General features: G+C 46.9%; 1 protein-coding gene across 20 annotated transcripts in view; it reads right to left on the bottom strand.

The window, feature by feature from the left end:
- The window catches only part of nhsl1b (NHS-like 1b), a 76,821-nt gene that overhangs the window by 9,410 nt on the left and 49,962 nt on the right, over positions 1 to 17,449 (bottom strand). For 7 of the 20 annotated variants that reach the window (XM_040160393.2, XM_040160395.2, XM_078093315.1 and 4 more), the window contains 4 exons: positions 7,554 to 7,706; positions 4,487 to 4,614; positions 2,688 to 2,892; positions 1,120 to 1,251 (listed from right to left, as the gene is read on the bottom strand). In XM_040160393.2, coding sequence (XP_040016327.2) covers positions 1,120 to 1,251; positions 2,688 to 2,892; positions 4,487 to 4,614; positions 7,554 to 7,706 — 618 coding nt within the window. Of the gene's footprint in view, positions 1 to 96; positions 226 to 1,119; positions 1,252 to 2,687; positions 2,893 to 4,486; positions 4,615 to 7,553; positions 7,707 to 8,523; positions 8,684 to 10,744; positions 11,229 to 17,449 lie in introns of those variants that run through there. The other 13 variants (XM_040160399.2, XM_040160404.2, XM_078093313.1 and 10 more) reach the window with 8 other exon arrangements.

Here is a 17,449-nt window from a genome sequence, read left to right as displayed (position 1 = left end):
GAAATGGTCACGTATCGTCATACAGGTACAGAGGTACAGAGACTAGGACACACAGGAATGCAGGTATACCGGACACACACACACACACACACATACCGGCTTGTAAACAAACAATTTGAAGAACGAGTTGCAAAACGAGAGACGATCTGTAGCCGGTCTCCCATCTGTGGTGCTTCTCCTGTTGATGCTGGTATCCCAGAACATACGCTCACTTCCTTGATGCTGTCTCTCCCTTTTCTCCCTCTCCCTCTCTCTCTAAACCCAACATCCCCTCTCTTCCTCCGTTTGCTGAGAGAGTGACAGCTTGGCTGCTGTTGCTGCTGCTGCGATAGATTAAGCTGCAGGTCTTGTGCGAGCAGAGGGAGGGAGGCAGCACTGGGACCGTTACCCCGGCCCAGTAATCATGACATTCACAGGCTGTTGTCGGCTGGTCCCGCGGCTCAGAAAACGTGTAAATAAACGTTGGCCGTGCAGGGGCGTCATCACAGCACAGCGTCAGCTTAAAAAGCTTAGTGTTTGCTTAACACCCAGCTCAGCTCAGTCGGGGACCTCTGAAACTTAGTGTTTACTATGCGTCCCTCATCTGTTTGGAGGATTTAAAGACATGTTGTGAAAATGGGTTGTGGGGCTTTTTGAGGTGTTTGTAATCAGGGGCCTATTTTGTCTCTTAATCAGTACTTGCTGGTAAGTAAGACACACATGCAATACATGCTAACGATTATCATTAAGGCCCCCGGGATTAAGGCGCATATACATCATTAAGACACAAAGGTGAACCAAACCAAACTTTCATAACTGGTTCCTGGCACTTAAACAGGGTGGAGGAGAGCAACTGAGGACATTTGGTATGAAGGACTGAAAGAAGGAAGCACAGAACATCTGCAGGGCCTTGATCCAACACTGCGGACTAGCATGTGTCCTTTTCTCCCACTCGACATGACTTACTAAGACCAATGCTGGTGGGGTGAGTTCATTCTCCCGACCAACGTATACGGCTGTTGGAGCTAAGCATAAATCTAGTATTATTGGGAGTAATGGAAAGGAGGGATGCTGGTCCGCAGTGTTGGTACAGGCCCGTGGACGGTAGAGGGCAACACATTGCCCCGCAGTGATCCATACCTAGCTCATGGTTGAAGTTGTCAGGCAGCCCTGATATAGTCTTTCTGCGTTTGACCTTCTTGGGCCGGCGGGACACGGTGTCTGTGTTAATGAGGGAGCGCCGGATGCTCGCCTGTCGGTCAAACACCGCCCCTGGTAGCCGGGAGGGCGAGAGCAAGGCAGGCGGACACACACACACAGGCAGAGAGCAGTCGGTTAGTCGGGCAAACTCGACAACGTGCAGAGGCTTGTGTGTGGGTTTTTTCTTCTTCAAACTAAACATGCAACATCAGCAGAGTGGAAATAGTAAAGGGCTGAGTGGCATCCAGGCATACAGATAGGATTATCTTATAGGAACTGCTCTTCTTTCCGTGGCGAGCTGGTGACAGCATGCAAGCGTAAGGGAAATACAAATTGATATGAGGGCAGATGGTGTCCATCACATTCCCCCCTGAAAATGACAGAAAAGTCCCAGATGTCTCTCTTGTGTCTACACGTGTGTGTGTGTGTGTGTGTGTGTGTGTGTTTCCTCTCTCTTCCTCAGTAATGTAAAGTGACAGGAGACAAAGGCAACAATGATTTGTGTCAGGCGGGACCACATTAAGCACTCGTTAGTGTCTGAAGGACAGCGGGATCGGAGTGGCAAGATGAAGACGTTGATACTGAGCTGCAGGTCATTTGTCATCATACAACAATATCTAGCTGGTATGTCTTAGGAGTGAAACATCACACGCTACCATCTAATAGAGTAATCATTTTATGTGTGGCAGGGAGTGCTGAAAAACGAGACATGCTAACTGGGGAATTGCATCGACGCGTTTTGCAGGTGTTCATCCGTCAAGACGCCGCGTGATCTGACGTAAAGTCAGCGAAGGGGCCTTGACCCTCGGATAAGCTGTCAAACGATTTTCACACACAAGCGCGCGCTCGCACACGCACGAAGGAAGGTGAAGGTCGGTCGACGCGAAGCACGACGACACAGGAGAGATATACACAGGAGGTACACGAGGAGAGGCGGACATTCATGACTGACAGGTTTTATCTCCGTCAGTAATTGATTAATTCTATATCCACTCAGACACTTAAAAAGATGACAATTTCCTTTTGTCCTGCCTTACTGAGAATTATATGAGCATACCAATAAAACCACATGATACACAACTGCCACATTACAGTTTTTCTACTAGTCATCTAGCGCCATCACCTGGTTAAGATGTGAATTTGTCCAAAACTAATGACATTTCCATCATCCCCAGCTGTCCTTTGGTTCAAAAACAATATATATATATTAAACTCATCATACCGTTTCATTCTCAGTAAAACAGAAATAAAGCAAATTTAACAGAGCAAGAGAAACAGACAAAATGAGGGATTGAAAGAGGTTGATGTTACAGAGCAGAGACCAAGGAGGATTAGTTCCAGATCAAACTCAAAAGCAGTTGGATCTCTGTAGGTCGCTATTCAATATGGAACTACCGGACCGGGACATTTATTTTCCACTACTAGACCACGCTGAGCGTGATTGGTGGCTACTCGAGTGGGAGACGGACACAGTGGTTGGATGATGGCGGTTGCCATGGAGGTCATACCTGTGACGTTGATGGGAACTATGTCGGTGGGCACGGCCCGAGCCGCCAGCCTCATCTTCTCCTCTGGGGTGGGGAGGGACGTGCCCCGGGTCCACACAACCTGTCCGTCAACCTCGTACCTCTCCCCTCCCTCGCCGCCCCCCTGCGGGGTGTGGGGCCTCATGGAGACCTGGGATTTGTTGTCCTCCGCTGAGGACGCGGTGGACTGGATGAGAAAGAGGATTCGGTGAGACTTGGTTAACACAAAGTCAACGATGGCCGGAAGAAAGGGAAGGTGGAAGAGAGAGAGAGAGACACTAACAGACTTACATCACTGTGACCGTTGCGGTGCCGAAAACATAATTCATGATCAATCAAACCCCTAATGGAAACACAAGCTTACAACCACGGAAACATCCATCACAGGTCGCCGACTGCGTTTTAAAACTAGCAGGATAAAAGCGAGAGAGCAACGATGGTTATGAAAAAGGGGGAGAATCGGTCATGCATTAAACTGTCCCGGTACTCAAGGCTCAGGACAATTTACAGCTGAGAAGCAACACACAACAACGCTTTACTCCAGCAAGCACACTTCAACAGAAAACCAGCTGCTTCCAATTCGCTGTCAATGCCATTTCAATCATGAACACAAATACTCCCAAATGATTCTTATTATAGATCAATTCTAGTTGTCCGTGGAAATAAAATCCTCCTAGGGATTTATTGAATTTTTTGGAATGAAGTTCTCCAAAATACATCCAGTAATCACCAAATGTCCATTACTTCTTCTTGTCCTCACGCTCTCCAGCGAAATACTGGCTAGAAAAGACGGCGATTGGTGCTTTCATACAAACCACGCATGGCTGGATGCAGAAAGGGGGAGAGGCGGCACAGGGGGCAGTAAACGAGGGGATGTAGAAGGCCTGGCTTGTTATTTTGCATCGAAGCTGCCATCGGGCAAAGTTAGGCTCACTGGCCACAGGACAACAGGAAGTGACGGAGACGAGAGACAAACAGAGTAGAACGACGGATGAAGAGAGATGGGAGGCGACAGTTTAGAGAGGCGACAGCGTGTCATGTGGGTCGAGGGTCAGGGAAGGAATGAAACAGGCGGGTCGACATGGAGGGGGGGGACAAAGGGGACGAGGATAATAAGAGGGTAAAGACCCCTAAACCCTCTCAGGACCCCTCATACCACTTTGTGTGGGAGAAATACAACTGAGGAGAAATATGTGGCTGTCCAACCGTTTATAGCTCACTGCACACCAACGGTCTGCCAGCTAACAGAGCGACACTTTGTGTTACTTTTTTATTCCTTTTTCTTTTTTTTCAGTGTTTATTCTCCATTTACGTTTAGCTCAGCCTTAAAAATAACCACATACCAGAGAATGCAACTAAAACTAAAACCGGGAGTGAAACATTTGATCACAATGAAGTCTTTATGCACCAATCAGTCTCATGAATGTGCACATAATTTGATGTGTACAGTGTCAACCAAGGAGGAAAGATTTACTGGCAAAATATGAAATGAAAATCACTTTGTAGGTGTAAATAGATTTAAAAAGGTGATAATTACGTCTGTTGAAAACATAATTAGAAAATAACGCCATGAAGACAGAGAGGTAACTAATTAAACAGCATTCTCATATTTAACCACTGGAGGGCAGGCCGACACTGTTGAAATGACAGAAGGGGAGTTGCCATGCCGCTGAATGGGCTGCCGTGTGCAGGTACATGCACAGTATGTAACACAAGGTGACTGTTACACCTGAACAGCTGCAGTGCAGTGTGTGTGTGTGTGTGTGTGTGTGTGTGTGTACCTTCTTATCAACGTCATCCTCCTCCTCATCCTGAAGGCTGCTGGTGGACTGTAAGGGGTCGGAGAAGGTGGGACCCTGAGAGTAGTACTGAGAGCTCCGGAAACCATCCTTCCTCAACTTGTCGCATTCTGTAGGACAGACAGAGAAACATATTATAGACAAACGGAAATTCTGACATAAATATATAAACCCTGTGGATGTAAGATATATTTATTGACCCAAAACTTGTGTGTGTGTGTGTGTGGTCGGGGGGGGTTGTGTGTCAGTCACGTGACCACCGTGTCTGTTGGACGCTGCCCAGCGCCACTCACACCTCTCGTCACCAACGTGACGTGGGTTGTGATGTGTGTGCGTGTGTGAGACCAGATGGGAGTTGGTAAATAAAATGTGGCTGTGTGTGTGTGTGTGTGTGAGACCAGGAGGAGGGTATCCGTTTCAGTCTGTCACACACAGATGGCAGAACTGTCCGTCGTTTTTTTCCCCATTCTCCATCTTTCTGTAAGTGGGGATCTAGCATCAAATCTCCCCCTGCAAATATCTACTCATGGATTCTTTTGTCTCGTTTCAGCTGAATATCTGCTGCAGCTCACAGTGTTTTGTGTACGTAAGCTGAAGGATCACGACGTTTTAATTGTTAAGGACAAACATTTAGTTTTTTTTTCTTGCATCGTTGGGATTTAGTCAGCGTGTGATGCACAATTAAAATCCCTTTTGGAGACTGACACGCATGTGTACAAAAGCACATGCACATCACTCCTACCCTGGCACTTTGGCGATGCTGCTTTTGATCCCTTTTATGTGCCATCAATCTCCCTAAATAATTACACCCTCCCCTCTCAGCGGAGAGAGACACGCTGGTGCATGTATAATACTGTCAGTTAATGGATCCTAATTGGGTTGGCAAAGGTAGCAACAGGCTGATGTGGTAGCGGTGTGTAAGAAAAGGTTTGATGATGATAATGAGGATGATGACGGGGGGAGTGGAAGCGGTTACGATAGTTGGGTTTTGCATGATTGAGGAAGGGTGATAAAATAAAAAAGCCTTGATGAGCCGCTTGTTGCTAAGAAGCACCTAAGGGACAAGACAAGCAGCAAGAAGGACAAAAACCCTATAATTAGATGAACTGGATGTATCCATATATACTTTACAATGGCAGGTTAATCAGATTATAACACAGTAATTGATGGCAGATTAAGCAGGTAGCGTGCAGAGCGTGTTAACAGCTTTCTGCTGAATGTTTGCAGAGTCGCTCCCGAGAAGGACCACCAAAGAGGGCCCGTCCATAAGATGGCCCGTCCATAAGGGGGCCGTGGTGACGCCTCGCAGACAGAACCAGCATGACACGACGCCCTCCCCTCCCCGCCCCATCAAACCAGCAGTGTTGTTGAGAGCGAGACTCAACTTGTGTTCAGGCAGGAGATCAGAGGAAAAACACACGCTTAATTATTCTGTGTGCTCTGGACTTTGATCCGAATGTCTGCGGTTTGACATTTTGTGTCTCTCCTGCGTCGCTGTTTGTTCTTTCAGATATCTGGTGTACTTTGTGGTTTGTGGGTGGAAATGAAAAGCCAGCACCGGCTTATTTTGCTGTATAATAATAAAAGCTTTTAAATAACAAGGCAATCTAAGGGGAAATGAGAAAAAAGAAAATTTGGGGATAAAATCTAAACATATTCTTACATATATAAACACCCTGAACAAACTGCTCACCATCATTGACTAAACTAATACATCATTGAATCATGACGATAATCGTATTGCGTAATGTTCCTGATATATCTCGACCTATTGGCCCGTTTTCTGTAATTGAAACGTATGTGTGTGGATGCACATCCGATTGGTTATTGATCACTTGGCTTGACTCGTGTAGCTCACTGCACACTGCACATGAAATGTATGGTTACGTGTGCACGAGAATGGGGTGGTTTCATTTTCCGATGTGAACCTTTAAATGAGTTAATTTCTTCCAAAATAAATCACATGTACATTGACTTAAATGAAACATAGATAGTTGTATTTGAACTTAAAGGTTTGTTGGCTGGGTTGTAGCGAGGTGTGAAGCCCGCAGCCTCAAGAAAACAACATAAGGACTCAATGGACATCACAGGTGCTCCCATTGGACACCTGTTGTCTTCCATTCAGGACCCCCGGGGCTGGGTGGATGACAGGATGGGGGAGGGGCATCTTATTTAATCCAACCTCCCAGGTGGTGTTTGGTACTTATCCACATGAATATTGCAGGAAGCAATAACAGCTCAGTGGTCAAACAATAGGAAAGATAAAGAGGCCCTGCGGTGTGTGTGCGTGTGTGTGTGTGTGTTTGTTAAAAGCAGGTTACAAACTCTTTACAAACCCTGACCATCGCTCTCTCTCCCTTTATCTGCTCCTCTCTTTTTATCAGCTGGCACACAAGGCCAACCTTGCACGTAAACAACGGGCCTTTATTGTAACACATGTACCCATTTACGCACCCATAAGCACACCTCCTTTTTCACACCTGCCTCTCTCTTATCAGAGTAACGAGTGGACAACTCTCCCGGGAACTGTCAGCGAAACAGGGGACCACATTTACTGGTAGATCCATTTCCTGCTCTGCACATGTTGCGAGCGTATTAGGAAGATGGCGCTCCGCTGCCGCTCGACTCCCTGTGTCGTCTCGACAACAAACTTTTCTCTTAGTTGCGCTGCACAAACATGGAGGAGAGGATCTCACACTGTTGTGTTTGTTGGCTAAACTTAGGAAGGAACAGAAATGAGAGGGTTGGACGCTTTACGGCGTTGTAGACAAACAGCAGACGGTCTCTCGGTGTGACATTTGTCAGCGTGTGTATTTTGCTTTAATTTGGAAAGAAATGATTTTAGATATCACTTGAAAAATAATTGGAACTAAAATTACACAGAAAGATCAGAGCTGAAATAATTATTTGATGCATCCGTTCACTGCTGATTGCCAAGCAAAAATGACTAAAACATAAAACCATGTTACTCCTTCCAGAAAGCTTGCAAGTGGCTCATAAAACACAAAGTATTGATCACTTATTCTCTGATGATTGGACTGATCCTCACCTCGCAGGGCGGTCTTAAGGTTGACTTTGGCCTGGCGGTGGAGGTCTTCTACGCAGGGCGGCCTGCTGCCCGGTAGGAAGACGTTCTCCTGCTGGTGCCACGGCGCCGTGTAGTGAACCGTCCACTTGCTCTCCTCGTCCAGGTTGGACACCGCTGCAGAAACACAAAGATCAAGTTATAGATTCTTGTTAAACTATATTCACAATTTGACCCTGGTGGATCTCCTGAAAGATCTTTTAATGCATGTTTCCTCAAAGGCAATTTGGTTGGTTGTCAAAGTGAAAAAAGGTTATTTTATTTAGAGTTCTGTAATACCCAAAACCTTGGGGGAAAAAATAATGATGGACTAGAAAATGTCCGGGAAAAGCAGAACTGGCTCCTGGAGGGACTTGTTTATTTTTGTCAGAGAAAGGGGAAGAGGAAGGAGATGGAGGTAACTCGCATCCAGGCGTCGGTCTCCACACCAACAACTTGACACGTATCTGAGACATCGCACAGTTGGCCACACAAGTCCGAGGGGGAGGAGGGACGAGTCGGAGTGAAGCACGCACACACACACACACACACACACACACACACACTGGATGATATCCGGCTCACACACTCAAGCAGGCTACTGAGAAGGTACAAACGCAAACCCAAAGGTAAGCGTACGTGTGCTTAAAAACTGCTTCAGAGAAACAAATAGAAACATTTCGTTTAGTTGGATCTTAAGACCGTTTGGGTCTTTGACTGAGATGTTTAACTCTCTATTCCCTCACAAGAACAGACCAGACTTCTCAAGAGTTTTAACACTTTTCTAGTCAGACAACACAGAAAACAGAACATTACATTACATGTAATTAATAATCATGTAATTGGAGGTCCCCCCCCCTCTCCCCCATGCTGCATTCGTTAACTACACAATACAAACCGCAGCAAAACAACTGAGGTATAAATATCCACAAACACACACAAGAGTTCGGCTTACCAAGTGAGCGTATCCAAGCATAAGTAGCTGATTGCGGATGTAGGACAACCTCCATTTAGACTGTCTGTCCCTGTCCTGACCGCCACAACGTGTCCATCTGACTGGGACTGAGGGAGACACGTCGGAGGGAACCGGGAGGAAGGGGACGGGTTGTGAAAGGGGCTGAGAGTGGGTGGACTGCTTTTTTGTCTGAAGGCTTTTTCACAGGTGCTAATGAGCCACAGTTGGATACATGGGGTGTGTGCTTGTGTGTCTCGGGGGAGAACAGGAGACCTCCGAGGTAGATGTATAGGACGGGAGGTGTGTGTGTGGGGGGGGGGCGCCTATACATGACTACAAATAGGTCGTTGGAGAAAGTGTGAGACAGTGTGTAGCGGCTTTGTTATACAGATACCTTCTACTGGGCCTCAACGTTAGTTACCTTAACACTTCTGTCCGCTCTGCTCACATGCGGCCCGAGCAGTGTGGGAGCCCTAATGAGCACAGCGAGGTCAAAACACGGCTCCATGATTTCATTTAGAAGTCACGCAGCCGCTGGTGACTAATGGCAGCTTAACGTCTGTCGCTGCGGCTCGGTGTGGAGCGTTCAGCCGCCAGCATCGGCTCAGGAGACGGATCACTCACGTGTGTTCATTCACGTCGGAAAAGACGTGGCTCAACAGGCTAAATAACGATCTCGCACAATCAATTTCTAACGAAACCCATTTCGCATATTCTTGCTCTCCCACAAGTTCAGCACAGGTAGCCCTCCTCCCCCCTCCTCTCTGACCGTGGGGTTTGAATAGACCTCAGTGAGGCTATGGGCGGACCAAGGGCACAGGGACTATGGAAACAAAGCCTGCATTGTCCCCCTGCATCAGTCCCCACATCAGGCCTTTCAGAGCCACAATATGCCCTAGCCCCTTAACACACACACACACACACACACACACACACACACACACAGGACCCGGCGCGAAAGTCTTTCAGAAGACTTTTAATCCCTCTGTCCATTGACATCCCAGCTCTCCCTGCGCCCGTTAAGGGTGCAGACGGAGAGCAAACTGGGTGCTGAAAACTCTGAAAGCCACATACGGGCACATATGGTGTGCAGGCACATACACACACACACACACACCAATGTTATTGGCTGTTATGATCAATAATAAATGTTGATCCTGAATTGGGCACACGCCAATGGTGTAATCATTTGCATGCATCAGCTCGGTTCAGATACATTTTTAAGATACAGAGTTTGGACATTAAAAGAGTTGCAAACGCGTGAAATCATCTTAGTTATTAATTGTTTTGGGGAGTTTACCTTTTTGCATAAAACATTTGCATAAAACCTAGATTGAGTCACCGTTACAATTCTACCTCTTTCAATGTCTTGAAAGTGTGTGTACTCCTAATGTGATGAAAAAAGTTAAGAATATAAGCAGTGGGTGACCGGGGAGCAAAGTGCAGGCATGTGCGAGGTTTGTGCAAGATAAGACATGGGACCTACCAAAAACCGCTGAGCCAATCATTAACAATAGCAGCTCAGCCTTGACCGAAACGCACGCTATAAATACACCTGAGATTAGAGTCGGCACAAGCAGCTTGCCCCGCATCAACCGGGTCCTTGTTTAACGTGCTCACATGCTCGATACACAGCCATCAACAACATAATATGCATGGCATGAAGTCCCAGGATGGGTTCCTTATATACATCACATTATCGGCAACATTTAGAACTAAATAAACAGTAATAACCCCTAAATTGCCCTGAGAAGAAAGAAAAAGGGCCAATTGTTTTCAAATGTAGAAGCTGTGATTTCAAATGCTTCCAGCTGCCACAACAACAGAACGCTGTTGGGTCATTTAGTGCCATTAGTTGTCGGCTCTGTGAAGTCCTGGCTCAGTGGTTACCTGGTAACGATGGGGGGGGGCAACAGAGGGTTGTCACTGCGCTCAGAGGCAGCAGTGAAGCAACATGCTCACAGAAAAACGTCAGTTTGTATTAAAAATGATGTGCAATTAATTGAAGCTGCCATGTGGAAGCATTTGATACAAAACAGCTTGGAAAAACAAAAAAACTATGAAAATGGCTTTTTGATAATTAGTCACAAGAAATAGAAATCCAGACACAAATAATGGTGCAAATACAATTTGAAAACTACAGCATTTGCTGTACTGTTCATGGAAAGTAGTACTGATATATACTAATGATCAATAGAGAGTACAAGTAAATATATCTTACCCTTCCTTTTGAAGTACTTAATCAGAGATTTTAACGAGGTCCCGATAAACACCATAATTCCGATTGGGAGCCGGTCTCTCTCTTAAAAAAAAGGCACTAAGAAAAGAAAAATCCGAATCCTGTGAACAAGCGCTGGTGTCGGCTCACATTCTCACTCCGCGGCGGCTTCACTGACAGTGTGTGTGTGTGTGTGTGTGAGCGTCCACTACGCTGACAATGAGCCTCTACCCCTATCGCTGTCTCTCTAAACACACACACACACACACACACACACACACACACACACACGCTGGGACCGCCACTCCCACAACCACCACCACAACCGCTGCTTCCCCCTCAGGCAGTCCAGTCTTTCGGAGACGCACACAAACACACAAATGCACACGCACAGCAGGAGGGGTGTTGGAGCGGCCCCCCCTGTTCCCCAGTGCTTTGGTTACCAAGGAGTTCTGGCTGCCTCTCCCTTCATTTCTCATCCTCGGTCGCCTTTACGCCTTCACGTCCTCCTCCTCTCTGCGGGACTGGAGGTGGAGCCCAAAGTGAAACTCGCTTCATTAAAACCAACAGCTCAACTCGTGCAGCTTCGCCGTGAACGCCAGTCGCTTCGCCTCACTTTCTGCTGTGCGCGGCGGGCGCTATCTGCGCATCCCCACTCGACTCTCGCTGCTACGGCAGACGCGTCTGGGGAATGCACCTATGCATCTGATTAAACTACAGGAGAACCTCGGGCTCTCTTGAAAATAAAGGAAACGGGTGGAGTTGGCTGTTCTCGGGAGGATGCAGCTTCCACCTGCATGCAAAGTAAAGCGAAGACAATCTGTCAGCTTTATCAACCCCTTCCTCCCGTGTCTGGTCTCCCCCAACCTGCTGGCCTCGGAATCTGTGCCACATGAATATAGATCACGTACAATCCTCCTATTGTCCAATCTGCTCAATCTATCACACACACACACACACGCTGCCCCTCTTAACGCGGCCGTATTTCTTTTCAGCCCACATGGCTGAAGAGGGGAGGGAGGGAGGGAGGGAGGGAGGGAGGGAGGACGCTGCAACAAGAGCTTGAATGGCAAACCGCAAATGATCCTTGAATTTGTGGGTGGAAAGGAACCCCTCCTCTCCCTCCTCTCCCTCCTCTCCCCCTTCATCTCCGACCTTGCTCATCCAAACCTTTTCGGGCCGACTCTGAAGTGCTGTGTTCAACAGTTTATATTTGTGCGTGTGTGTTTTTGTTTGGTAACACATTTACAGGTCGTGCGTTGAGTACTGCTAGTACTACGTCCACTCACAGTATTTGGTATTTTTAGTACTTGGTCACTGAGGAGCTCCAAGCGAGTCTCTGTAAATGTCATATTCCTCTCGAGATGATGATTATATCCAGTCTGTAAATTTATCAGCTGAACTACTTTAAAGTTTATCAAAAGTGTCTCCAGAGATCCAACATAGCGAAGAGTCGTTTTAAATCCTTTTGCAACCTACAATCTAAATGAATGTACATCTCATGTTGACTCCAAAGGGCCACAAGTCAAAATCTGCTATAAAGTTACAATAACAACCATATTTAGGCTACAAATAAGCTTGATCCTACTATAATTACAGACAAACTCACGTTAGAGCTAAAGAATGTCAGGTGGACTTGATCCGTGCTGATCACAATTAATAACAATTAATCAAATTGTTGAACTATATTTCTGCCTTTCACAGTTTTCACAGCTTTAGTTTTGTGACTACGGTCAGACAGAAATGAGCAATGTGGTTTTTTTTTTGCATGTTTGAACAACCCAGGTAGTTAAATAAAAAATAAGCATCGTAAAATGAGAGGGTTTAGTCCCCCCCCCCCAAACTTGAGTCCTGTGTTTTGTCGGTAGCCTCCGATCGGCTTTTATATCTCACACAGTTTGGCACGCGTACAGTATTATGATCACTGAGGCGGAGACACGAGCGGCATCACTCATTAGAGAGCCCATTGTTCTCTGGACAGCGACAGAGCGCGCACGCGCACACGCACACACACACACACACACACACACACACACACACACACACACAGGTCAACAGCTCTATCCGCTGAAGGAGGGCTTCAGATCTAGGCCACCTCCAGGATTAGGGGGATCCATCCATGGAGCCATACGTCTCTCCACTCACTCCCAGCGGAGAGCGGAGGCCCAGCGCCCAAACAATATCAATCTTTCATGTGTTCATAGCGTAAGAAGAACACAAAGGAAGCGTGGAGCTCGGACCTCAGAGGAGGCGGTTTATTTAGCGCCAGCAAACATCAGGGATTATTAAGATACGTGATTAAAGATCAATCCTACTGAAAATACCCCTTCGGTTATGCAATTAATACATCTTAATTACCTAAACGTTTTTTCTTTTTAAATTAGTTTTACAAACAAATATTCCAGGACTGTACCTTACGGTTACCATCATTATTGATTAACCCTCAAATCTTTTGTTGGATTTATCATTTTACTTATTATTATTCATAAAAATGTTCCTGTACTTCGGAAAGTGCCTTGTTTTGTCTAACCAACGAAATTACAAGAGATACTTAGTTAAGAGTACACTTTGCTTAAAAATGAATAAATGTATGAATCAAGCCATTCTTAGCGATTCACACAGAATATCTCACGTGTTCATTAGTATTGGCCAGTGATTAACCGTCTCGTTCAGAGACCACTCCAAACGACATGCAGCCTATCTTATTTCTTCTTTTTCTTCTTTGCCCAGACGGCTTCCAATCCCCAACCAATCACTAAAACACACACACACACACACACACACACACACTTCCCTCATCCAATATTGAGGTCTATCAAACGTCTTTTCAAATTCCCAAAGTGCCTGAATCTGGCACCTACACACACCTACGCCCCCCTTCATCTGACAGGTCTCTGCTTTTATTTTCTAATTGGACTCAATAAAAGGAGCGCTAAGCTGACCCCCTAAAAGCCCCCCTAACTCTAACGTAACATCTCTCCCCCTCTCTTTCTTCTTCTTCTTTTTCCTTTTTCTATTAGAAATCAGCGCTTTCAGGACTGCTAATGTAATCGAGCATTCATCGATTTTACCCCCTCCCTCCCTTCTCTCTTCCTTTCACGCTGTTGTCTTGTTCAGGCTCCGACCTCGCACACCTTCCCGTTGCCGGAGGAAAACCTGCCGGGTGGAGATAAGCGCGAAAATGTGAGGTGTGGAAAACGAGGTCAAGTATCTGTTCACAGGAGGCCCGCTGCTTTGTGAATGAATGAACGAGAAGCACCCATCTTGTCTGCAGCGAGATGTCAAGGCTCTGCACTACATTCCCGATCGCATCTGTTAGAATTCCTTTACTATAAATTAAATACACATTTTACCTCAATTTATGACCCAGACCTGCCTACGGTGAGCAAAAAGATGTTGCGAGGGGCTTGAAAAAGACTCAGAAGCAACAAATATGGTTTGGACTTGAAAATGAATAAATAAAGACACTAGATAATTAGCTCTTTTCATGTCCCACCATTTCCCTTGTTCTGTGAATGAAGTTGTATAATTTATTTAGCATGAAGAGCAACATCCTTGCTCTACAATCCATCCCCCCCTTAATTTCACCCCTACGTCTCTGTGAATGAAAGCGTAGCACCGGGGGGGGTCAACGGGAACCCCATCGCTGTGGTCCTCCCGGAGATGTGGAGCAAAGCACGAATTATCTATCAGCACCGGATCGAGGGGGAGATACGGGAAGAGGGGGGGAGGGGGGAGGGGGGGCGGGCACTGTAGGATGATGGAAGTTGACGTCATTATACTTGTACTAAAAGCCAGATTTCATTTTCTGCCTCGTGTGTGAGTAAAAAACAAATGTGTAATCATTGGAGAGTAATTAGAGGGAGAGTTTTAATGATGTTGACAATCTCTGTAGACACGACTACAGTACTCATGTAGTACAGTACTAATTAAAAAGACAGTTACGCCAAGTTAAACTTCAGACTCATCCTGAATAAACACAACTCTCTCTCTCTCTCTCGCACGCACACACGCGCACACACACACACACCAAGGTGACGGACAGGCTGTCCTGAGTAAACACGGTGCGATGTTTTTCTGCCACTGATGATTTTAGCATGAGGTAAAGTTCCCGAGCATCGCGCGCACACAACGCGTTCGGTTCAAGGCCTGGCATTTGCTGAACGACCTTTTTCTGACACCAAACTCTTGTTGTCCCCCCTCCCTCCCTTCCTGTCCCCCTCGTTGCACGTCTGCCTGCTCAGCAGACAGCGGTTACCGGGTAACGCCGATCCGCCTCCCCCTCCCTCAATACTGCCCTGGTGTTTCCGTCTGACCTGCTCCATTGAAGCAGCTGGGATTCCATCACACACACACACACACACACACACACACACACACACACAGTCACTTATTGACAATATGCACATCCACATATTGAGACAGACCACTTCCCTTCAGACACACAGAAGATCAGGAAACAACATCACGTTGGTGACTGTGCCGAAGATGCTCACGCGTGTGCGAGTGCAATTTTAGTCCAAAGTGTCTCGCGTGTGCCGTGCGAGTGCATTTTGCCGCGGGCGAAATGTTGCCCCTGCAGCGTCAACCGGGGCACATTTTAATGGGCATAAACATGAGCACAGCAGTTTACTGGTTATTCTTCTGAGTGAAAGACAGCGGGGCCTCCGTCTGTCGGCTGCTTCTCTGTGAAAGTCAATTGACACCATGCGAACTACTACGCCCTGATCAGACTGTGCTCCTTGTTTGTTTGTTGTTGCTGCTGCTGTTCATGCCTCTGTGCCTTGATGTGGGCACACGCGCATACTTGTGTTATCTGTTCAAACACAGCTTGATGTGTCTGTGGGAATCGTGGAAATGTCTTTGAAAAAGGGCAACACAATGTGTGTGGAGGGGGGGGGGGGGGTAAGAAAGGGGAGATGGTATCAAAAGCAAAAAACTCTTCACAAAAGACTTTCAAAACGGGGGGGAAGAGATGGGAAGCAGCGCTTTGCCACATCGAGACGTTGAAAGACTCTTTGATGCGGCGGAAGCGGAGCCATTTTGGCCGAGTAGCGATGCGAGGCGCGATAGAGGAGGCCGCGTTGAGAGGGACTAAAGAAGCAAGGGAGAGAGAAAAGTCAGGGGCGGAGGGCGGGGAAACGGGTGGAGAAAGGTAGACAGAATGTCAATGCAAAACATCCCAAGGAAAAAACAGTTATTATACACAAAGACCCAGCAGGCATGGCGCTCATGCCTGGTTTTCCCTGCGCGGGTGTCTGACCCGACCGACCCCCCTCCCTCTTTTGAAATCCGAGCCGGGATGAAAGAGAAGGACACTGGGACCAGATCTGTGCGCCTCTGTTGGAGCAAGTGGACGGACGCGACCGCACTGGAGACGCAGCCGAGTGTCTCAGCGCCGCCGCGAAACCAGAACCGGCCACGAGGAGACCGGAAAAAAAAATGCACACAAACTTTTTGGTGCATTCACAAGCAAACGTTTTATAGCACATTAAAAGGCGCTGCAATCTCAAGAGGTACTCGTGTTAAAACGCTCCTGTTTTACGAGCCGGCTGATTTGTACGCCGCAGCTTTTGCCGCCTTCGGACAGGGAGGCAGTTTTGTCGCAAACTTGAGGAGATTTGTAGCCAAGCGTTCATTTCCCTCTCCCCCTCTCTCCCAGCAACAGAGTTTTATATTGAACACAATCTAACCCCACCGGCCTGTTGGGCCCCCCCCATGAGGCCGAAGGGACAATAAGATGGAACTGAAGAAGGAAGGTTTGTTAGTTTGCGGCAGCAGATTCAGTGCATCTTTTCCTGTTTTTAGCAACTAAAATAAAAGACAAAACACAGGGAAAACTTATGAAAAAATGATGAAGAAAGTGCTCTTCCAACACCAACTCTGTAAGTTGCGGATTATCTGGTGTTGACAGCGCGTGAGGCAGGTCAGAAATCCCTTGTTTTATTAAGCGTAACACTACATGATTGGATCGTGCCAACGTTGAGCAGCATTCATTAAATCATCGAAGCGGTTCCTCCTCTGAGTTCTGTCATTTCCCAGTGGACAACTCCACCCAGCTCCCAGTAGAGTAACATGAAGACGGACCCCTGGCAGCCCGGACTGCATTAGGAGCCATTACCATCCAGCCTCACTGTCTCCACTCATATCGACTCCCGGCCCTTCTCACTCCACATCAATAACCACAAGGCCCCGCTGTTTGTGTGGCTCTCTGGTGGCTGATGTCATTGTTCATCTTATTGTGTGTGTGTGCATACAGTTGGTTCTGGATGGACTTATATACACACACACACACACACACACACACACACACACACACACACGTTACAATGCAGATCTTAAAGGCTGCTGGGTGAATATCATTGTAACCGCACACACAGGTTAATACGAACATGGACACACTTCCGTGGCGGGATGCCTGCACACGCGCAGCATTATGTTGGCTGCCACGCTTGTTTCCTGACCTACATTTCAGCACCAGGGCTGTCTGCTCCTCTGTCCTCAGGGCCTGTGCGTGTGCGTCTATCATTAATCCAATTTTATAATTAACTTTACACACAAATGCCATAAATCTGACACAAAAACACTGATGCAATACACTGGAGACCCACGCGTGTAGTTGTCCCTCTGTATTCCCTTTTTAGTGTGTGTGTGAGACACATAAATTTCACAACTGGCTTGATTAAAAGTGTGATGTAAATAATGTCC

Source organism: Gasterosteus aculeatus, chromosome 18 (assembly GCF_964276395.1).
Source record: "Gasterosteus aculeatus chromosome 18, fGasAcu3.hap1.1, whole genome shotgun sequence".
Classification (NCBI taxonomy): Eukaryota; Metazoa; Chordata; class Actinopteri; order Perciformes; family Gasterosteidae; genus Gasterosteus; species Gasterosteus aculeatus.
This window is presented reverse-complemented; position numbering and strand designations above follow the sequence as displayed.